The sequence below is a fragment of the Octopus bimaculoides genome, chromosome 4 (genome assembly GCF_046866305.1).
Source record: "Octopus bimaculoides isolate indiv1 chromosome 4, ASM4686630v1, whole genome shotgun sequence".
Lineage (NCBI taxonomy): Eukaryota > Metazoa > Mollusca > Cephalopoda > Octopoda > Octopodidae > Octopus > Octopus bimaculoides.
Window position 1 is genome coordinate 18299548 of NC_142931.1, and position 24151 is coordinate 18323698.

Here is a 24151-nt window from a genome sequence, read left to right on the forward strand (position 1 = left end):
AACTTTTGGTGGGGAGGGAAGTGTGCCTTATATGCTAGAAACTATGGTAACTTTTTAGAAATGTGTATCAACTGTGCTATTGACTGCCAATTACAGTAAAGAAAGAAAACAAACCACTTTCTAACTTGTAGAAATAAAGCAATACAGCTACTTTACAAAATTTGAAGAACCAGCACACTCATACTAATCTCACTTTGCAAACCATGTGGTTTGGGGCATTTTGGGGTATGTCCTTTACTAGCACTTCAGACTGACTGATTCCATGTGAGTGAATTTGGTTGGTGGAAGCTTTGTTGAAGCCCATTAAAACAACACTGGTTGTCAAGTACCTAGAGAACACAAAACACATCGCCATGTAATGTCTGTTTTTCCATGCTGGCATGGGTTGGATGGTTTGGCAGCAATCTTATTTCTTTATTACCCACAAGGGTCTAAACATAGAGGGGACAAAGAAGGACAGACAAAGGGGTTAAGTCGATTACATAAACCTCAGTGCGTAACTGGTACTTAATTTATCGACCCCGAAAGGATGAAAGGCAAAGTCGACCTCGGCGGAATTTGAACTCACAACGTAGCGGCAGACGAAATACTGCCAAGTATTTCGCCTGGCGTGCTTACGTTTCTGCCAGCTCACCGCCCTAGAGATTGACAGCAATCTTCTAGCTTGCCAGTTCCTGTCAAACTGTCCAACCCATGCCAGCATAGAAAATGGACGTTAAATAATGATGGTATAGTGTGTATGTTGGTTTGTTTATGTCTTCATACCTTAGCAGTTCAACTAAGCATGGAAAATGGATGTGTGTGTTTTTTGTCCCCATACCTTAGCAGTTCAACTAAGCCTGGAAAACGGACATTAAATAATTGTTTGTTGGTTTGTTTATGCCCCCATACCTTAACAGTTCAACTAAGCATGGAAAACAGACATTAAATAATTGTGTGTGTTGGTTTGTTTATGTTCCCCATAACTTAGCAGTTCAACTAAAAAGACTGACAGAATAAGTACCAGACTTTAAAAAATAAACACTCAGGACAATTTGTTCAGTTACACCCTTCAAAGCAATACTCCAGCATGGCCGTATTTAATGATTGATACTAGTAAGATAAGACACTGAAAACAAGGAAGCTGTTAAATGATAAGGCCTTGTCTGGTAATGAATCTCGATATGCTGCTGTGAAGGAATTCTTCATAAAGATGGGAATTTGGTGATCTTTGATGCATAAACACATTTGGCATGACTTACTAACCCTGAGGTGGGAATATTCTAAAATAATTCTGAGCAACAGGAAATTTGTGTTGTAGTGGAGTTTGCCCTTGAATTTTATTACATCAGTTGTTTCATTGTAGTACTCGGGGGATTCGAGTTGTTTCTTGGTAGGACGTTTGATGAGGAAGATGAAGAATAGTTTGTCTGTGTGATGTCTGATCTGGGAAATGGTTGAGCTATGGGGAATTGTAGACGGTTGGAATGATCTTTTTACTTCAAACAGTGATGCTAATTTTATTTTGTGCTAAAGCTATGGCAGTGAGTAGAATTGAGGTTAAAGCAAATAGAAATGAACTTCAAGTGAAGCATCACAAATTGCTAGTTTATTGGTAAAATAGATTTATACTGAAGGATTGTAATATACACATTGTGTGTGTATGTGTGTATAAAAATTTATTTTGGTCAAGTTAGTATCTTGCTATTTTGTCTGAAGATCCTGTGTATTCACAGGTGAAACTTGGAGTAGCAAGAGACAAATTAATAATAAAAATATTCTTTCCTACTCTAGGCACAAGGCCCGAAATTTTGGGGTAGGGGGCCAGTTGATTAGATCGACCCCAGTATGCAACTGGTACTTTATCAACCCTGAAAGGATGACAGGCAAAGTCAACCTTGACAAAATATGAACTCTTAATGTAAAGACATGAAATACTGCTAAGCATTTTGCCTGGTGTGCTTAGGTTTCTTATTTCTTTATTGCCCACAAGGGGTTAAACATAAAGGGGACAAATAAGGATAGACAAAATTAAATCAATTACATCGACTCCCGTGCATAGCTGGTACTTATCAACCCCGAAAGGATGAAAGGCAAAGTCGACCTTGGTGGAATTTGAACTCAGAACGTAACGGCAGACGAAATACTGCTAAGCATTTTGCTCAGTGTGCTAACATTTCTGCCAGTTTACCGCCTTTTAATAATGAAAATATATTTCTGTTATTGAGCACTCTTTCACCCAGTAGTCAACATTAGACAAGTGTGTGTAGAGAGAGAGAAAGAAAGAGAGAAGTTGGGTTTTGGTCCTTATTTGTGCAGGCCCTGTCTAACTTAATTGCAGCATATATAGTAGTCTTTTAAGTCATGTTTTGGGGCACACTGTAGCCACTTGAGTTGGGAGTTGTTCCTTTTCCAAAATATATCTGAGTATTGGTGGTTTGTCTTACATTTCATGAAGGACACGGGTGTTCTTTTGCAGTTTATTTTGAGATAATATTGAAATGAAGCAGAACCAGTTGAGGTTAAAAAAGCTGTAAAGTTGTGTTGCAATGTTATGCGATGCAAGCTCTCCCCTCTCTGCTCTCCTCCTCTTGCCCTCCCTCTTTCCCCATCCCTCCCCTCCCCCTCTCTACATTATTATTATTTTTACTTGCTTGTCATTACATTGCAGCCATGCTAGGGTACAAAATTTTCATGTACATCTTCAACTCATATTCTCATATACATGTATACAAAAGACACTTATATGTTTATATACTTTAAATGTATGCTTGCATCGAGTACACAGACTTCTGACACACTTGTGCATATGCAAACACATTTACATATGCAGATAGATTCTTAAATGTGCACATTTATGTACATGCATTAAACATACATGCATCACATACACCATCTCGTACATGTACATAGTCTCACACATATACACCCCCCCCCCTCCATTCTTCTCCCTTTTCTCACATACACACATGCAATTATTTTTCTGTTTAACATTAGCTGCAAGGTAGTATTTTTTTTGACTCATCCTTTTATGAAAAGCCCTGTTGCTTTTTTTTTATATTTTATATATTACCCTTTCAGGTTTTTGAGATGGTGCAGTCTATTTAGACTAGTTGAATAGATTTGAATTTATAGTTGCTTTAATTTAATGTAAAAATCTATTGATTTATTCAGTGCAGTGTGTATATTCATTTAAAATTGCTTCTGACTTTGAAAAATATATACATTATTTTCCTCTACTCGAATTATCTATCAAATGAAAGAATTGAAATCTTTTTTCTTTTAATGCTAAAACCTGTAATTACAAGAATAAAAGAATCAGTCTGTCACATATGTTTGTTTGGTTTATCGGACTGAGTTAAATCTGTTAACTTATTTTCAGTTAGTATTATCTTTTAGCTTTGATTATATTGAGTTTATGAACTCCCAATATATATATATATATATATATATTTATATATTTATATCTATATTTGACTTGCACATTGCTTGGAAGTTTTATATTGATTTGTAGATATATATCTACCACTGTCTTTAATATATCAAAGAATTTGTCATTTTTTCTTCCTTTTGGAATGAAAGCCTGAACCTGATAGTAGTATATCATTTGAATGACAAGCTGCAGATATCTCATTCTTCCTCTCCAGACTGATAGCTTTTCTGCTTGATGCCGTGTAATATAATTGAAAGAATTTTAGTGTGTTTATGTATGTATGCATGTATGTAATATATATATATATATATATATATATATATATATATCTTTTCAGTAGTTTCCATGTCAATATTTTGTTTAAATTTTAAAGAATCTTGCTTATAATCAATATAGTATCTTTATCAGAAATTATACCATTTTACATTCACTTTCCATGCTGGCATGGTTTGGATGATTTGGCAGGAGTTGGCAAGCCAGCAGACTGTGCCAGTCTCCACTACCTGCTTTGACATGTTTTCTACACAAGGGTGTGTGTGTGTGTGTGTGTGTGTGTGTGTAAATATATATATATATATATATATCTGTTCCTGTCAAGATAATTTTTAAAATGTTAATTATGTCAATATTTTTGAATAAGAATTTCATAGACCTGTGGCCATTACAAGTCTGCCCAGAATGGTGAGGTTTGATGAGATTGATGTTAAACACAGACTTCTGTTATGTGGCTGTAGAGAAAAAAAAAAAAAAAAAACATGGTACAGGGAAGAATTTCAGAAGGTGGCTGTTCTAGGAGAGGAAGGATTGCATAAGTGTTTAGAGTTTTGTCTGGGAGGTGAACTATAGTAAAGGTGATGATGATGATGGGAAGAGGAAAGTTAGGTAGGATGAGTGACCCTGGGTAGAGACTGCATGCAGATTGCAAGTTTAGACAAGCGAGGTTGTAGTTTTTGTTGTAGTGGTAGAGTGAGGACACATCTGTGAGTCCTTGCTGATCGGTTAAAATGGCCTTTTGCAAATCCCACCTTTCGATCAAAGGAATGAACACATCATAAATTCTTATCTATATCTAACTGTCTTGCTTCTCTATCAATTTGGTCAAATAGTATTCTTATTGCTTGTGAACCAAAGAAACTTCTATGAAGTTAATTGAACTACTGATATAGCTGCCAAATCTCCTTTTCAAGCTCTTCCTTGCTATCTTTGAACTTACATGTTCAAGCTCAACATCTTAAGACTGTATTTTCATTATCAAGACAAGTTTATCAAGAATTCTGATAGAATAAGAAAGGACAGTACTATTAATTTCCTTCATCTGTCTGGGTTTCAAAAGATTTCCTTCAACTATTCAACAATTACTAATTTGTTTTATGGTGTTTTTCATCTGTTCCTTTCCTCCTGTGGCTAAGAAACAAGTACCAGTAATATAATCTGGGATTGATGCAATTATTTTTTTTTTCCTCTATAAAAGTTGTTTGATACACTCCACTTACAGACGCATACATTATTACTCTTTACTCTTTTACTTGTTTCAGTCATTTGACTGTGGCCATGCTGGAGCACCGCCTTTAGTCAAGCAAATCGACCCCAGGACTTATTCTTTGTAAGCCTAGTACTTATTCTATCAGGCTCTTTTGCCGAACCGCTAAGTTACGGGGATGTAAACATACCACCAACGGTTGTCAAGCAATGTTGGGGGGACAAACGCAGACACACAAACACACACATATATATACATATACATATATACGACGGGCTTCTCTCAGTTTCCGTTTACCAAATCCACTCACAAGGCTTTGGTTGGCCCGAGGCTATAGCAGAAGACAATTGTCCAAGGTAACACACAATGGGACTGAACCCGGAACCATGTGGTTGGTAAGCAAGCTACTTACCACACAGCCACTCCTGCGCCTATAGATACAGTTATGTCTAAATAATTAATCCAGGGAACTAGTGATGGTGTGTAAAGATGGATTTGCTATTTGGATCGGGTCAGTCCTGATTAAGCAGACTTATAAAATAAAAAAATGCATTCCAGCTACAACCATTTTTTGGCTTTTTTTTGTCCTGTCCGTCCATTTTATCCTTTGGTGCTATTTCTAGCAAATTGAGCAACCACATAGCCTTCTTATTAGCTGATCTGTAAACAAGTATTGGCAGAGGGGAGAGAGGAGATACAATTCTGTTGCTTGTCCCAACCATCAGATGCTTACATGGTGAGTGGGATGCTCATGCAAATTGGAAAAGGGATCAGTCAATTTGCCATATTTAAGGAACTTAAGATAGTTTTAAATTTCTAAAACTTCTAAATCAGCAAAGGATGCTGAACTCTGTGGATGCAAACTTTTTACCTTCTCATTAAAGGATTGGAAGATTTCCCTTATGTTTTGGTGGTGGTGGTAGGTATTTTTCAGTAGTAGTAGTAGTAGTAGTAGTAGTGGTGGTGGTGGTAATTACGGTGAATTATAGAGTAGAAGCTTTATGGTAACCTAATTCTGCTGCTTTGTTTCAATTCCCATTTGTGGCCATTTCACTTAGCTTACGTTTCTTTCTACTCTAGAGAAAGGTATGAATTTCACCATTTGTTATTCCTCTTCATATAAATTCCAGTCTGTCTGCTGCAGTAGTGTAATACAAATATCTCCTGGTTTTTCATGAAAAATCTTGTGTGTCTGTGCGTATGAGATAAAATTTTTCATGCATAATTGGATTATCTATTGAATGTTTCATTAGAAGTTCTCTTACAGGTTTTAATGCAGATTTGATACATGATATCATAGGTTTTTTTTTTATATATATCAACTTATGGCACATTAGTTTCAGTGATAGGACATTCCTAGAAGTAATGAGTCCAGTGTTAGACAGGGGTCAGTATATAATAAATTGTATGGCTTGTGTGGTTTAGTTTAGAGCATAGCAACATGTTTATATTAGAACTTGAACACAGCAATTTTAAATTTTACACATTCCAGTTAAAATAAAAGAAAAAAAAAATGAACAAAACTGGGCTAGCAAAGAAACTTCTTTGTGGACATAAAACTTGCTAGAAATAGCAACCATGACTTCAAATCATGCTACAGCTAAAAGAAAGAAAGAGGAAAGATATTAAATATGCCTAAAGGAAAGAAATACTGGGATACTCATTATTGGAACACCATGGATCATGAGTCTACTCAAACAGCAATGAACTGAGTACTAAATAACAGACTCCACCCCATGAAAAAACAAATTATTTTTATCATTCAAGTAATTATAGTTGTCTTAAATCCTTTTCGCTTTGTCCCCCCACTCTGAAGTGGATAAGTAAAAATCTTTAGCAGTGATTTTTTAAAAATAGGGTTTATGTTTCCACCATTTTTGAAAAACTAGATTTGCATTATTTATATAATGTTGCGAGAAAGGATTTTGTTATAATTTAAATCTCTTTCTTGTAAGTATATCACCAACAAAGGAATCTTTGTTGCATTTGACTAGATTTATTTAACCTACAAAAGGGGAAAAGAGAACGATCCCTGCCTTAGAAACATTTTACTTTATAATACAATTGAAAAAGAAAAACGTTCTATTGCTTGGTTAAATTATTAGATGATTTGTAGAAATTTTTTTTTTATTTAATTTTTGATTGTATGAGTTGAAAATAACATTTTCTACTGCAGAATTGTAATTCTGTGCTGACAATATATATTTGAATAACTGTGCAATTACAAAGCTTATATTGTTGATATTAATCTTTGAGACTCTGTGATCTTAGATAGAGAATTATACGAATGAAATTGAAATAGCCTTTTCATCACAGAGTACATTGATAAATCAATAATTCCTTTTCATCCATGGGTCATAGAATCATACTTTTGGCTAAAGATTTCGAAATATTATCTCGAGTCTCATGAAAGATTGATTAGCTTATTGTATTGTTATGTTTAAATTTTGACTAAAACTAGTCCATTAGATAAATTGTTATTTTGACCAATACAAGTGATTATTGATCTGTGTTATCTCAAAAGACCAAACTTAATTATACTCAATTTCAAAAATATTGAACTCTTGATCTAACTCTTAGAACCTGCCTTCTTGAAACTCTGCTTTTCTATAATTATCTGCAGCTAATTTAAATGATGTACAGAAAATTAGAATAGTTGCTTTCATTTGGCAGATGGATTAATTAATAAATGTTTTAGGTTCATTGCCTTTTCAAAGTTTAAGTGACATTTTTATTGTATATTTTTTGCAGGTGAGTGTATAATAAATGAATGATTCATAAAGCACTGTCTCATTTAGAATATATGATCTAGACTTGAAATTCTTTGATGCTCCCATTTAATTAATAAATGGACTACTCTACTTGCAGGTTGATTCTACCAACATTTTTGTTTTTTTATTGCATGGCATTCATGTCATTGCTCTAATGTCGTTTATAGAAGCACAATATCTGGCTGTCTCATTTGCTTTAGGTTTTCTCTATATATTCGAAGTGCTGTGCTTGTGGAAGAAATGAATAAATGAAGCTTAAAAATTGGAAACTGTTCAAATTGGTAAAATGAAGTGTGAATAGTAAAATCTAAGATTACAGAAAATTGCTTTTTCGAGATCCATTTTCATAAACATTCTCTTAAAGATGGTAATTTATTTAAGATTACTCCATGGAAAGATATGGTTATTACAAGACTGAAATTGGCAAATGGCTATAATCCAGTATCTGTTCCGTGAATATGTGATTACAAAATGATGTTACTAGAATTTATCAGCAGTTCTATGACATTTTCTCGCTTGAAAATAACGAAGATTGTACTAAATAAAATTAATAGGTTTGTAGAGAATGATTATCGATGTGTCAGGATTCTAGTAAATTTTTGAATTATGTTCTACATTTTCCCATTTACTTCTTTGAGGGACAACATAAGCCATTTCTTATGTGATATTTCTTGGATGAAATATGTAAAATGTTTGAAGAAATTAATGATTTTTGAGAGCAATTATTGAGTGAATGAGAGTGTGATATTTCTGACATACTTAAAGGTGCATTCAAAATGCATTATACTGCAAAAAGCAATGCACTTAAGATATATAGTTATAATAACGTACTTGTTAATGCTTCACATTATTCTGTTACTTAGTAATTCTATTTCTAATGCAAATAAACTACCCAATGGCAAGAACCAAAACTCCATAGTTGCATGTGATAAACTTTGTGGATGGCTGAAGGATTTTCTCTTGAAATGTTTTAATCCAAGGATATATATATATATATATATATATATATATATCTGAGCCCTCGTGGAGTCGCAATGGCCCAGTGGTCAGGGCAGCAAACTCGCGGTCATAGGATCGCGGTTTCGATTCCCAGACTGCTCATAGTGAGTGTTTATTGAGTGAAAACACCTAGAGCTCCACAAGGCTCCGGCAGGGGATGGTGGTGAACCCTACTGTACAACTTTCTCTCGCTCTTTCTTCCTGTTTCTGTTGTGCCTGTAATTCAAAGGGTCAGCCTTGTCACACTGTGTCATGCTGAATATCCCAGAGAACTACGTTAAGGGTACACGTATCTGTGGAGTGCTCAGCCACTTGCACGTTAATTTCACGAGCAGGCTGTTCTGTTGATCGGATCAACTGGAACCCTCAACGTCGTAAGCAATGGAGTGCCAACAACAACAACAATATCTGAGCCCTACATTTGGAAAGGCTTTCATTGCATGGAAAATTTAAATTTGGTTAAATTAGTTTACTCAAGGTCATAAATACACTTTCCCAAGGAAGCTAATTATTGTAATTGAAAGATAGCCGAATTAGCATTGTTTAGTCCCAGACTAGCCATGTTCAAGCAAACCTAATCAGACATGACATCAGTGACTATTTTATCTGCCCCTCCCCTTTTCTACACAGATAATGTACTTAAGCCTACATTATACAGTGCATCATACTTCAAAGATGGAAAACAATGATTTAGCTACCATTTCTTGTAGGCCAAGCAACCCATACAGTTCCCTTCCAATACTTAATGTCTTGTGTTGAGGAATCAGATATAAAGTCAACAGGGCTTCTTTACTGTCAAAGGTTTTCATTGCTGAAATAAGAACAACTCAACCAAATACTGGAATTACATTCAAGATTTCTCTTATCTTTGGAATTCTAGTTTATTGCATAAATTTCTATATGGGCCAATAAAATTAAATAAAATGTGTTGAATAAATAAATACAAAATATTTCCTTCAGTTGAATACTAATTTTAATGTAATTATTTGTGCTGTATACTTGTATGTTTTATATATCTTATCTACCAACCTATGGTATTTTTTCTTTTCAACAAGATTGAATTGTAAACTTTTTTTTGTCATATATATATATATATATATATATATATATATATATATATATATATATATATATATATAAACTTATCTCTCCATTAATTTAGTGAATAAACTTTGTGTTCAGTATTTTGTATAGATTCTTATACAGCTTTCATATTTAGTGATTTTAAAGTATTAAGAATGGAAGTGTAAGATGTATGTGTGCACTCATACTATGAAGTATATACACATTTGTGAATCCCTATCTTCAGACGTATTTAATAGCTAGTTCTAAATTTATTTTGGTTAAAAATTGAATTATCAGTCATTGGAATTATCAGTAATTGAATTAAATAGAACATGGTTTGAATTTTTAAAAATAATAAAATTATAGACAAGCAAAATTTCTAAAGTGTTTAAAATATATTTTGTTAAATTAAGATTTTAGTAACTTTTAGAATAATTGTTGTAGAAATAGTTTTAAATTATCATTTTAGTGTCTGCTTTCACATGCTTGCATGGATTAGATAAAGTTTAATACAGGTTTTCTATGGCTGGCTCTCCTTCTGGTGATGCTTGTTTAGAACCATCATGCGATGTCAAGACAAAGGCACATGCATACCAACAGTAAATAGGCTTTACAGTTTCCATATATCAAATCCACTTGTGAAGCTCTAGTTGGCCTGGGTCTATAGTGGAAGACACCTGCCCACATAGTTTATTCTTTACTTTCCCAATTTACCTTATTTGGTGAGTGTTAGAATATCTTGATTTGAACCTCAAAGAAAGATTTCAAGTTGCTTAGTATCCCAGCCATGACCACTCCACTTATTTTTTAGCTGTATCTAGGCTTGCGTTATCTAAAGGCCTCCTTTTCTTTTCTTAGAAGGTATGGTGTAATTAAACGGATATTTGGCTTATATTTCTGCAAGTTGAGTGACCACTCAGTAGTTCCCTTATTGCTTGGTTTGAACTAATTTATTATAGTTTATGTATATAGTTGTGGAGAGTATATTTCTTGTTCAAAATAATCATAGTTGGATTTTATTTTTGTAAAAGGACAAATACCATTTGCCTGAGATGTAAAAGCATGGAGAATATTCTTTTTCACTCTAGGCACAAGGCCTGAAATTTTTGGAGGGGTCCAGTCGATTTGATCGACCCCCATATGCAACTGGCACTTAATTTATCAACCCTGAAAGGATAAGTCAACCTCGGCAGAATTTGAACTCAGAACATAAAGACAGATGAAATACTACTATGCATTTTGTCAGGGTTGCCAACATTTCTGAGAATATTGAGTTGCATTTGGAGTTGAAATTCGGTTGGCACTAGAATAATATTCATCCCAGTTAGAACGGGAGGGTATTGAATGCTGCACTTTCCAGGTGACATTTAAGGGCAGTGTTTTTATTTTTAGTTTATGAAGAGAGATTGATCACTTGATATCTAATTGACATCTGAAATTATTGGTAGGTTGTTGAGAAGGCAATGGTTTAATTATAGAGTAAAAGCTTAGTTCATCTGAGGCAAAAGAAAAAGATCTCTCTCACACACAATCTAGCAGCATTATAGTGTTGATGTTGATCAGACTTAAGTCAATCCTGATTGAGCACATGTATGATCAAAGGCATTTGCATTGATCACTCCATCAATTTTCTGTTTTTCAAGTATAATGACACTCTAGAAATAAGCTACAATATCCAATGTGCCCCGCCCCCTTTTTTTCAATGACTGCATAATGTGGTTAGTGGGAAATTTAGCTACTATTGCTAACAGGTTGTGTGACCATGTATAGGCTCACTCATTGGTTTACTTATTGTAGTATTTAAATTCTTAAACTTCAGAGAAATTAATGAAGTTAAATGATGGAGTAAATAATTATGCATTCATGATCTATATCAAGGAGACTTTTTTTTTAGTTAATCAAAATTTCCCAATGTCGTTCCATCACTATTATTATTATTATTATTATTAAGGATAGTGAGCTGGCAGAATCGTTAGCATGCTGGACATAATGCTCAATGGCATGTCTTTCGGTTATTTTTTGAGTTCAAATCCCATCATGGTTAACTTTGCCTTTCAGTATTTTGATATCAAAATTACCTGTTGAGTACTAGAACCTTTGATCTTTTTGATCCTATTTTGATTGCAGATTATCACTGCCCTACTGAGCGTGGCTCTGTGTCTTGAGTATACGGTGTCTATTTTGGTTTTGTTTCTATTGTAGTGAAATATCTCTACAAGTGTAATAGTGCCTGTAATGAATTTTCTGTAGAGTATAATGTAGAATAATGAACAAAATGAGAAATAAAGACAGCTTTTTGCATTGCAGTAAGTTTTACAAAACTTTATATTTCGAGTGTAAAAGCATCTCTTCAGAAGAATACAAAGAAATGTGGATCTACAAAGATCCTGCCATTTTGGATAGCCTGGTAAGCACCTAGATAGGTTTTTTAAAACTTCCTACATTGTTAGCTCACCTTGTTTCTCATTTCATTCATTACGCTATTTTCTGTATATTGTGCATATTTGGAAGTCCTGGAGTTTTGGTTATATATTGCATGCCTTTGCGTTTTCTTTTCTTCATGATTTCATAGGCATCTATTATTAGAGAATGTTTCTGTTTTCAGGCCCACTGTATTGGGTTTTTCCTTATTCCCAAATCTTTATATTTGAATAGTTTTTCCTTTCCTATAAGATCCATTATCATCTGTTGGAACTGATATTTGGTGAGGCATTTGTCTTCACAAGATATATGTATACTTTGTCTATTCTGTAGGTTTTTCATAATACTGTCTTAACTTCCAATGTGTGTAAACCCCCAACTGTTTAACATTGGTACATATTTCTTTCTTGACTGAGGAACTTGAAACAATATGGTTAATTGTTTCTTCTTAGTTTCCACATATTCTACAGCTGCTGTGTTCCACTTTATTACATGCTTCTGGTGGTTTCTGCTGGAAAGGCTTTGGACCTGTGCCACAATTGTGCTTCTCAACCAGTATTTCAAATTTTCCTCGTCTTCTTCCACCTTTTCAGGTGTTGGCCATATGGGGGCTTTTCTTGCTTTCACTTTACCATGGCATTCTATTCTATTTTTAGCTTAGATTTAATCTTTCACAATTTTTGTTGGTTTTTACTTTTTCTACATAAGTCATGTCACCTTCAGTTATGCATTTATTAGCTTAAAGACAAAACATTTTGTTCAGATATTTTGTCCTGTTCATATTTGTATTAGTTTCCCATTATCCCTTACTAGATATTTTAAAAGCTTTCTTGTTGCGCATGATTCCTACCTCTCTTCATGATAAATCTTACTACATCAGATCTGGGATGGTGTATTCTAAATGCAATCATTATTTTTTAACATCTGGTTGAGAATATTATAACTTATTAACTGGACAGTATATTCGTACCCTTTGTTTTTGCATTTAGCTATGTTTTAATTATTAATCTAATGCATTTATATTTCTTCCTGATATTGGTTTGATTCCTAAGTAATTGTCTGTGTTGTAATTCTCTTAACCTAAGTTTCTTTAACTAGTATTATGTTATACAGCTCTATATTATTTTCATTTGATAGCTATTTGTCCTCATCTTGTTTGTTATTAACACAACGTTTCAGCTAATATACCCTCAAGCCTTCATCAGGTGTTTTGGGGAAATTTCAAACCTGGGTTCTCATTCCTAAGGTATTACTAATTAACTTTTTATTGCTCTCTGCATTAAATCTATTAATATAACTTTACTAGTAGCCAAATATACCCAATCACCTTCAGTCGAGGGTTTCTCTTATCCTTCTCTTCTATTGTCTTGTAAGTTGATCTACAGCCTAATTAGTGCCAGTGACACACACAAGAAAAAAAAATGAAGCACCTAGTACACACTGTAAATTTGTTGCTGTTGGGAAGAGCATCCAGCTGCAGAAAACATGTCAAAACTGACATTGGAGCTCAATGCAGTTCTCCAGAGCTTGTTGAATCCTTTCTAACCATCTGCCTCATACCAGCATAAAAAAAAAACTGACAGTAAATGAAAATGAGTTATGTTGCGAAAACACAATGTAAACTTTATATATATATATATATATATATATATATATATATATATATGCGCAGGAGTGGCTGTGTGGTAAGTAGCTTGCTTACCAACCACATGGTTCCGGGTTCAGTCCCACTGCATGGCACCTTGGGCAAGTGTCTTCTGCTGTAGCCTCGGGCCGACCAAAGCCTTGTGAGTGGATTTGGTAGATGGAAATTGAAAGAAGCCTGTCGTATATATATGTATGTATTTGTGTGTCTGTGTTTGTCCCCCCCCCAACATCGCTTGACAACTGATGGTGTGTTTACGTCCCCGTAACTTAGTGGTTCGGCAAAAGAGACTGATAGAATAAGTACTAGGCTTACAGAGAATAAGTCCTGGGGTCGATTTGCTTGACTAAAGGCGGTGCTCCAGCATGGCCACAGTCAAATGACTGAAACAAGTAAGAGTAAAAGAGAATATATCACCATGTACATACAAACCCTGTACAAACAAAAAGTGTACTTTTATAAACTGAAACCCATAGGATCTGCTTTAAAAATTAATATATAGAAAAGCTGTTCCATAATCTTGTATATTTTATCAAATTCATATTGTTGTTTTCGGTGTCTAATATTGAGTGTAAAGGTGATTATGGAGAGAACAGAGATAACAGGCTAAACATTTCTAGTTATCTTATTGTGAATTGTTGCATATGGTGAAGCCTTGTCAAAGAAGGATGTATTAATATATTATGGAATGTGCACATATTTGTGGGTGGTGGTTTATTTCCTTGTAGATTTTGCTGTTGAACATACACTTACACAGTTTTTATCTTCAATGTGTAATTGGTTTTACTGATATAGCTTCACATATCTATTTTCTTTTGTGAGTCACGAAGGACTGATTGCATCTTTGCATTTGCTTTTTACATGTTCTTGACAATAACTTCTTATTCTTCCCAAACTGAAATCATTTCCCCCCCCCCCCCCTACTCTAACCTTTTGTCTTCATTCAGTCATTTGACTGTGGCCATGCTGGGGCATTGCCTTGAAAAGTTTAGTTGTACAAATCAACCCTAGTACTTATTTTAAAAAAAATCTGGTTCCATCAGTTGCTTGTTGAAATGCTAACTTATATGAACATAAGCTAACCAACACCTGTTAAGCAGTGGTGGGGGGAACAAACCTAAATACATATATACAGTCGTGTGTGTGTGTGTGTGTGTGTGTGTGTGTGTGTATAATATATATATGTATGTATGTATATATATATATAAATATATATATATATATATATGTATGTATATATATATGTGTATATTGGGGACGGGCTGTCTAGGTAGGCAGTGCCTACCCTGAATGAAATAAATCAATAGTAACATTTTCCCTTTACAGCAAAATATGCACCTAATTCAATAAAATTATGAAGGTTTCTCTGATTGTTATGCATAAAATGTAAAATATTTTTTTTTTGTAGGTTAGGTAGGCATAATTTGCCCCTGCCTTTCAATCTCAGTATTAAAACTAAGCATGGTACTGCTGTGGTACATATGCTGTGTACATTCCTATAATGTTTTCTATACACGCTATAAAGGTAGAAGTAAATCTGCTTCTAACTCAGTCGTGTGCCTGTTTCACTTATTTTGTGTTTTACTACATAAACTCCACCAACTGCCTACCCTGAGTAATTACTCACAGCACATGCCTGATGTGTGTGTGTGTGTGTTTAATACACACACCAACCTTGAGCTCCTACACTGTTTTTATCTACTGACTTCACTCAGTAGGTGTTAACTGACTCAGGGCTATAATGGAAGACATTTGCCCAAGGTAGGACTGAACTTAAAACTGGGTGGTTACAAAGTAAGCTTCTTAACCCTACCTGCACCTTTACAAATGAAAGGCAACACCCCTCTCAAATAACCACTTATCTATATTGAATGAGGAAAGTTTTGTTTAATCAATCTTTGAGGCTCCCATAATTAGTTATTTCTGAAAATGTAGGCTGTTTTGTAATATTTTTAATTTATACATTTTCATGAATCCTAGTTTGGAATATATATTAGTTACATCTGAAATTTTCTCTAAGTTTATATTGACTTTTTTTCATATTTGGTATTTAAGTCATATGACCTCAGCTTATTGATTCTAAGCAGTGGATTGTTGGAAATCATGAGTGCTGGAATTGGACGGCTTATAGTATATGGTTATGTTCTTCTGTTTTTAGTTCAATATTCACTAAGATCAATAAAATTAGTATGAATAAAGGTTGGCCTTGTCTTGTCAGAAAGAAGTAAATATTGTCTTATCAGATATTTATGTGGAGAAAAATGACCTAGAGCCATCAGATATTTGATTATGACAATTCTATATATTCTAATCCACTTAGACATCAAATTTATATCAGTTTTGTGTGTGTAGAGAGAGATAGCGCAATTGAGATGTTATCTGCTCTGGACAACAGACCACACAGATACATACATATGTCATTTCTAAATGCATCCTTATTTTTAATACTTAATGATTATCCTTCCAGAATTAATATTTTTAGAAAATTTATCAAGTCAAATGTAGCAAATTAAATCCTAGACTATTTATAGAAAGCTGTTTTGACAGAGAGAAAGCTAGAAAATAAAAATTAACTATCTTGGAAAAATGATCCACTTTACTATTGTTGATCTATTTAATTTTATACCCATTGGCTTTTTAAATGTTGAAATCATTCATTGATTTCTAAAAAAAAAACAAAGAAGAGGAAACCTATAAAAGCTATGCTAAAAATTAAAATGACAAGTGCTATTTTTCATCTCAGTCTATTTTTACATCTCCATTAATTTTTATTTTTCCCTTCTATCTTTTCTTCGCTGCAACCTATCCCTTCCTTTATGTTTCTGCCATCATTCATTGCAGCTTTTCTCTTTTCTGAATGCTCATACTGCTTCATAAATATTCATGAAATGCCTAGATTTTACAATTAATTCAATGTTTCCAGTGTTAAAAACACCTTAGATTTTTCTGAATGAAAAACTGCATGAAAGCAACTGTTGCAATAGCCCAATCAAAGCTAATGGAACATTTAATGACAGCTTTTATAGAATACAGGCCTGCATCATTTCTTCATGGATTAAATTGAATATTTAGTTACAATAATAAAATTAAACACAGAAAGAATATTTTGATGAAAGTAAATTTTTACCATATGTTAATTAAGAATTCACTATTTATAGTGAATTTATAAATACACCATCATTCTGCAATAAAACAGGCCCTCGTTTGCATTTTAAGTGTGTCCCAAACAAAGGAAGCCCGATTTCATTTCTTAAATGTATTTGTCTTGTGGAATATAGTTGATAACGGTGGAATAAACATGGGAACAAGCATTACTAGCAGCAGTTAAGGCATCTCACAAGTTTGTATTGGCCTATCAGAGCTGTTCAATGCTTTGGCATCTTGTTAAGTCATTTGTTTGATGGCGCAAGCAATATCCTGGATGTATTTATTATCTAAATAACTAGTACAGTTTTTCTTATGTTGTGGTTGTCTTAATTGTGGCTTTACACTAACAGAAGACTAAGATGAAATCACAAGTATTTATTTCCTTTCATACACTTTCTCTTGACATGGTTACAGTGACCTTCATAACGTATTCAGTGTTTATAAAACTGAGTTCAATCCTTCTGGTTGAAGGAGTAAAGGCGGTTTCTAATTATTGGTGGGGAAAGTAAAAAGAGAGAGATGGGGTGGATTGGGATTTGATTTTCCCTTCAGCTACTTCAGTTTCTCTATCAAAACCTCTAGACTGTCATTGAGAATAAATCTACTGTTTGAAAATTTTTATAACAAGTTATTCCATTTATTTCTAAAATATGAGTAATCTTCATCTTTTATTTTATAATTTTATCAAAGAAAATACTGCAGCTATGAATAATTAATTTGTTTATAATTAACTAACTGTTCTGGCTAAAAGTCTATCAAAATCTATGGAGCATATTCTAGTTAAATGTTTATGCTATAGCAGTTCTTTATTTTTATTTAGCTTCAGCTTATTTTATTTAGTCTAAACTTAAAACTGCAATTCACAGAACTGCAGTAATCACTGAACCATTTGTTTGTTATTTAGTCTACTTCTAGACTGTTGCTACAATTGCAAGGTATTGAGATAACGAAGTACTGTTTGGCTAAAAATAAAATAGTATTTTGAATATTTTGTTTACTAATCAACCCAATGTATTGTTTATATTTTTTGTGAGCATATAATGTTTGTGTATAGCATAAGGATTTTTTTAGCTTTACTTTCTGGAGTATGGTATTGCTAACCTGTGTACTACAAAAATGTCCCTAAGTAATATGAACTGCATAATCAAGTTACATGTCAATAATAGCTGGTGGATTAGCACACTCTCTAGAGCACTGGACAAAATGCTTTGCCGTATTTTCTTCTGATCTTTTACATTACGAGCTCAAATCACTCTGCGGCCATCTTTGTCTGTCCTCCTGCTGAGATTCATAAAATAAGTATCAGTCAAGTACCTGAAGGCAATTTTCAATTATATTGACATCAAGTAAGACATTGTGATTGTCCTTTAACCCTTTAGCATTCAGATAACTCTTGCAAATGTAATGTTTATTTATTCATTGTTTTTAATTAATCCTCCATTATCTCCTACCTTTGAAATTTCAATGTTGTGATCATTTATTTTTTAAAATGAGATTGTTGGGTAGGTGTGAGAGGCTGGATCTGGTTGATTTGAACATAAGACAGGTAGAACACTTGGGCTAGATTTGGCCAGTTTAAATGCTAAAGGGTTAAGGGCAAATATGAGTGTGAACCTCCAAAATCCACAATTGTGTGAGGAAAAGTAACCCGCCAGTGAGGAAAAGTGACAGAAAAATAATTGTTCATTTCTCAATCTTTGTAAAGGTTAGAAAAAAAACAGGGTTTGCTGTTGTATTCAGTGAAATAGTGAAGAATACAAACATAATGACATGCGTTATTTGTGAAAAACAATGAATGACTATAAGGAAATTAAATAAGTGTTCAGTAGTGTAGTTATTGGTTGAATTGCTAGAGCATTCAATCCTGTTTGGCTTTGTTTATAACCCCTGCAAAATAAAGTCATATTGTATATGTATGTAATGTGAGCCTAAGTGAAATTGAATCAAGCATGTCTGATATGAGGGACCTTAGTTTTGCATGAAACATTCAGTTGATTGTCTTGTAAGATCTATTTGTTCAAGGCTGACCGAGCTACTCGATAACAACTTGATTCATAATCTGTCAATGGGTATTATTCCGTAATTCATAATCTGTCAATGGGTATTATTCCGTAATAAATTACTCCTAATTTATAGGATATTTGTCTCCCGATTATGAAAATAATGAAAAGGCTGCAGGCAAATATTGTTTGTGTGAGCTACTAAGATCATTTAACTAAATAACTACACCAAGCTAAAGCAGTTGTTTGCTGTCAACTTAATGTGACAGACCCATTAAGGGAATCATAAAACTACACCAAGCTAGTTTTAAGCCTCTGCTTTATTGTATATTATGAATTTCTCAATTTTAAAGATTGTTTTTCAATATTTCTGCACTTCATATATCCTACAATGGATAGTAATGTTTTAAACTAAATAGAAATGGTCAAATTGGTTGAAAGGTTAAGGTATCCACTTAGTTTCAAACATGTATCTGAGTTTACATATAATTTATGAGAACAATATCAACACTTTCCATATGTAGCCGCTTGACCTGCTCGAAATAGCAACCAAATCTTCAAATCACATCCTACCATCGTTATAAGGGAAGGGTTCATTGGGTATAGTGGTACATAGACAAAAAGTAAGGTAATATTTCCCTTTGGCCAGACATCATCATCATCATCATCGTTTAACGTCCGCTTTCCATGCTAGCATGGGTTGGACGATTTGACTGAGGACTGGTGAAACCGGATGGCAACACCAGGCTCCAGTCTGATTTGGCAGAGTTTCTACAGCTGGATGCCCTTCCTAACGCCAACCACTCAGAGTGTAGTGGGTGCTTTTACGTGTCACCCGCTGGAAATGAACATAGCTTGTGTGATCGTGGTGCTTGTTTAGTCATCACATGATTTCAAGACAAGGGTGTACTCCCCCCCCCCCCACCTCACCCCTCTCTGACTTTTTTCTGTCTCCAACTACCAAATTGACCTGCAAGGCTTTGATCGGCCTCATAGAAATATCAGAGTTTAGGCATGTTCTCATTTTGCTTTGTCCACCCCTCCTCCTCTGTCAGAGAAAATGGAAGAACAACAAAAAGAATCATGGGCACTACTCTCCAAGACTGCTAGGTGTTGGTAGGAAACGAAGGATTAGTATGTTGCTGAATTTGGGTGCAGTGCATCACGCTATCCAATTATCCTCGGATTGGGGACCTGGTACAACAATTGCTTGCAACAGAGTACACTCCACTGAAATAACCAAAGAACCAGGTCATGGTGCTTAAACTGAGCAACAGTGCCATGTCCATTCAAAGATTTAAAAAGAAATAATTTCATTTAACAGAAATAGCTTCTTTTTTTTTTTTTTTTTCTTTAATGACCAATTTTCAATAATGTTTCTTTTGACTTCTTGCTACAAACTGTTTGCAAATAACTTTGATTGTGATTTTAAATTGTAATTTGTATTTTTGTATGCATTTAATTTTCATTGTAATCCTTCATGAATGTCTTTTAACCCATTTAAGCCTCGTGACTTATTTTACCCATTTTGTCATATCTCATTAACGAAGCTTTAGGGTCATATGGATCAGATTCCTCATTTTTACTCTCTCTCATAAATTTTCTATAACAGTGATAAATTGAAGGTGCTCTATTCTTGCAAAGGGTTATTGTCGTCTGAGCTAAGCTATACCCACAAACATTTCATGGCATATCTTCCATTTGTGATTAGCTCCAGGTTTATCCCGACAAAGCAGACTTACATTTGATGTTGGTGCAAGGAAGGGATGTGCTCAGATAGGCACATGTCGCTTTGATTTGGTCACCTGGGTGCTTTGCCAATGCTGCCAGTTTGAAGAAAGGAGGAAGGTTGACTCTGATGCAACTGTGCATGCCTGATGACAAAGCGGCATATAGACAATCAGCCAGCTTGTGGCTCTGGCATGGCTTGAGGCTTGAAGCCAAAACAAACAAAAAAAACACAACCTAAAAACCATTGCCATCAATCACATTATATATCTTCTTTACTGCCTAGTCTTTTCTCAGCTAGTTGTTGCTGCTAAGGAGGCCATGCATCTGTTAACAAGAATATACTCATTTTGCCAGTATGAGATAACAGAAATTGTGTGTGCATTTATGCACATGCACACACATTCATGGGTACAACTACACATTTCATTTATATATACACACACACACACACACACACACACACACACACACACACACACACACATATATATATATATATATATATATATATATATATATATATATATTGATAAGGCTACAGAAACTCTTGGAAAAGCTGAGAGATAAATTATATGGTAATGTAACTTATTCTTTTTTATTTAATAACTTCAGAAACGAAGATAAAGAACAAACGCCTGATAAAAGGTATGACATTGATTTCAGGTTTGTTGCAACCTAGACATATATTTTTTTTCCATTCTTATCTACATTGAATCATCTCCAGCTTTCACTTTTCCTTGTAATTTACCTCAAGTTAACATACTCATTCCTTTTTAATGATATTTCCTACTGATCTTAACCTTTTCTTTACTAGTCTTCCATCTTCTGTTCTCGTTGTCAGCTTTGATTAAACACATCTGTGATCAAAAGCATTCTAGCCATGGCCATCCTGCATTTCATTTTCTTTTTTCTATGTACAGAGAATTTTGGACCTTATTATCCACCATGTTATCTTCTGTTTTCTTCAAAGGCAACAGTTTTTATACAACTATTAATGACATTTTCTTTGTGTGTGTGTATATGTGTATAATGCACAGTCACTCTCACCCACTCGTCTGTCATTTGCATATACATGTGTTTATACATTATACATGGGTGTATGTATATGTGTATGTGTGCATAAAATTTCCATATCTTTGTTCAATAGTTTTGAGTTGGAATATTTGTTTCATACTCATTTGACTGTGAAGAAATGTTGTAGTGAAGGAGTAATATAGAATAAAATGAACTTAATTACATTCTATATAAGAGTGGTGCATTGGCAGAATTATTAGAATGCCAGAAAAATGCCATACAACATTTGTTCCAGGTCTTTAAGTTCTGAATTCAAATCCTGCGAAGGTGAATTTAGCCTTTCGGCCTTCTTTGTCAAATCTTTCCAAATGAAGATTCACAAAGGAGTCTGTCCACATTGTCTGCAGACATATTGGTGCCTAACAAGACAAATATGTGACAAGCAGGCCAGGCTGCAGTGGTTGCTATGGAAATTCTGTTCTAGTTTCATAGCTGCCGTGTCCTGATTATTTCTCAATCTCCTTTTGTCCTCAAGGTCCTCTTAGGAGGAGACAATCTGGTGAATTGTTGCATGACAAAATGCAAAACTTGTATGATATGCATAACGTACTGAACAAGATTGGCAAGAAATCAAACTCCATCTTTTAAGTTAACCTTACTATTTACAGCAAAAATCTAACATTAGTTGATATTTGTGACAATTTTTTTTTTACTTAAATAAAAATCTAATTCACATTTAAGCCCCTCTTAATTCAGGAATAACTTTTTTATATATTGCTGAATAAAAGCTTCGGTAAGGTAATAAATTAATGAAAGTAATTGCTCTCATTTTTAAGCAGCTTTCAATTAGAAAAATCCTTTCAGTTTGAATTTGGAATCAACTGGTAACTTGGAAGAAAATGTAGGAGAATGCATAGAAAATGTAATCATAAAGTCAGCTGTGTAAGACAAATTGTAAGAGGTGAAGCCCAGCATCATTCATAAGATGTCATGATTTGATTAATTACTTAACACAAGCTGTTGGGGGCTTGATTAACATTTAACACTAACCTGCTTTTGACTGCCTAATACAAAACTTCTCATTTAAATTATATTTGAATTAAAACCTAACGTTAAGGACTCTAAGGATTCTACCAAAATAATCTATAAAAATGGACTGAATTAAAACATTTTTTTTTTTTTATGTTAGGACTTTTTGTCCTGTTCAGACAGACACCAGTTCAATAATTAAAAGATAGCTTATTTTAACTAAGCACTTGCATATTCATTATTTTTCAAATTAAAACAGAAAATTAATTGCAAAAGGATTAATAAGAAATTTTTTTCCTGAAAACCTGTTAACCCTTTATTGACATCTTTCTATTAAGTCTCAATTTTCATAATAAAGATTTTAGAATACCTTAGTAAAATCTCTATTTATTAGTAATGTGTTTGAGCAGCTAAAATCTTGATATTCATGTTATAATGGAAATTTCCAGTGAAATCTTAATACAAATATTTTAGTGTCCAATTTCGTGCAGGTTGATACCGAAAAAGTTAAGAGAACTGAAAATAGCTTCTCTATTAATGTGATTTCCTATCTTATTCTCAGAACCATGTAAAATAGTCACTTATCCGTAGTTTTATAGTAGCTTAGTAGAGTGGATTATCCACAACTATAGATAACTAACTCAAGAAAAAGCATTTACACAAATATTGATTTTATATATATATATATACATATATATATATGCATATTTATTAAATATAGTTATTTGAACCAAATGGAATTACAGAAGCATGCTAGGAATAAACAACTTGAAAGCTGCAGAAAATGACTGTTACAAAGTACACAAATCAGTAGCAAGTCGTATATTAACATCAAAGTATTCGAAATAATGCATGTTTTTCAAGTAAATGTTCTATCTCCAAGAATAGAAGAGAAACATGAAGGATGCCAGTAGTCCTTTGGTTAGCAATTTATGAGTATGAGATAAAAATGTTTGAAAGGCTATTAATCTAAGTAAAGTCTTTGGTGTCTTTGTCTTAGAAGGAACGGGCTGTAAAAGTGTAGATAGCTTGGATAAAGTACTAGAATTAATTTTCAATAGGAAATGTTAGAAGATGAAAAGCTTCCTGGAAGAATATGTAAGGTTTTCATATCTACAAACCAGGTACAAAGATTTTGTTTTATCTTTTAGAGTTACTAAAGTTTAGGTAATTTAGACATGTATTTGCCAGTGCAGTTGTTGGATTTCTGTAGATTTCTTAGGCATAACGTCAGACATTTTTGGGGAAATTAGATAAGATTAAATCAACTGTTTTTTTTTTTAAATTTTAATTGGAACTATATTTATTGACTCTGGAGGGATAAAAGGCAAAGTCTACCCTAGCAGAAGTAAAGAAACATAATTATAAACTGTTATTTTGTTACATGCTCTACAGAATCCTCTAATCCACTGTTCTGTGGATAGAGCAGACTACTCT

General features: G+C 33.8%; 1 protein-coding gene across 50 annotated transcripts in view; it reads left to right on the forward strand.

Moving 5' to 3' along the window:
* Positions 1-24151, forward strand: part of LOC106881370 (kinesin-like protein KIF13A) — a 692738-nt gene that overhangs the window by 53702 nt on the left and 614885 nt on the right. For 18 of the 50 annotated variants that reach the window (XM_089350407.1, XM_089350411.1, XM_089350421.1 and 15 more), the window contains exon 3: positions 21284-21334. The exons of 23 other annotated variants lie outside the window; for them this stretch is intronic. In XM_089350407.1, coding sequence (XP_089206533.1) covers positions 21284-21334 — 51 coding nt within the window. The remainder of the gene's footprint in view (positions 1-21283; positions 21335-24151) is intronic. 9 more of the 50 variants (XM_089350399.1, XM_089350440.1, XM_089350401.1 and 6 more) reach the window with 1 other exon arrangement.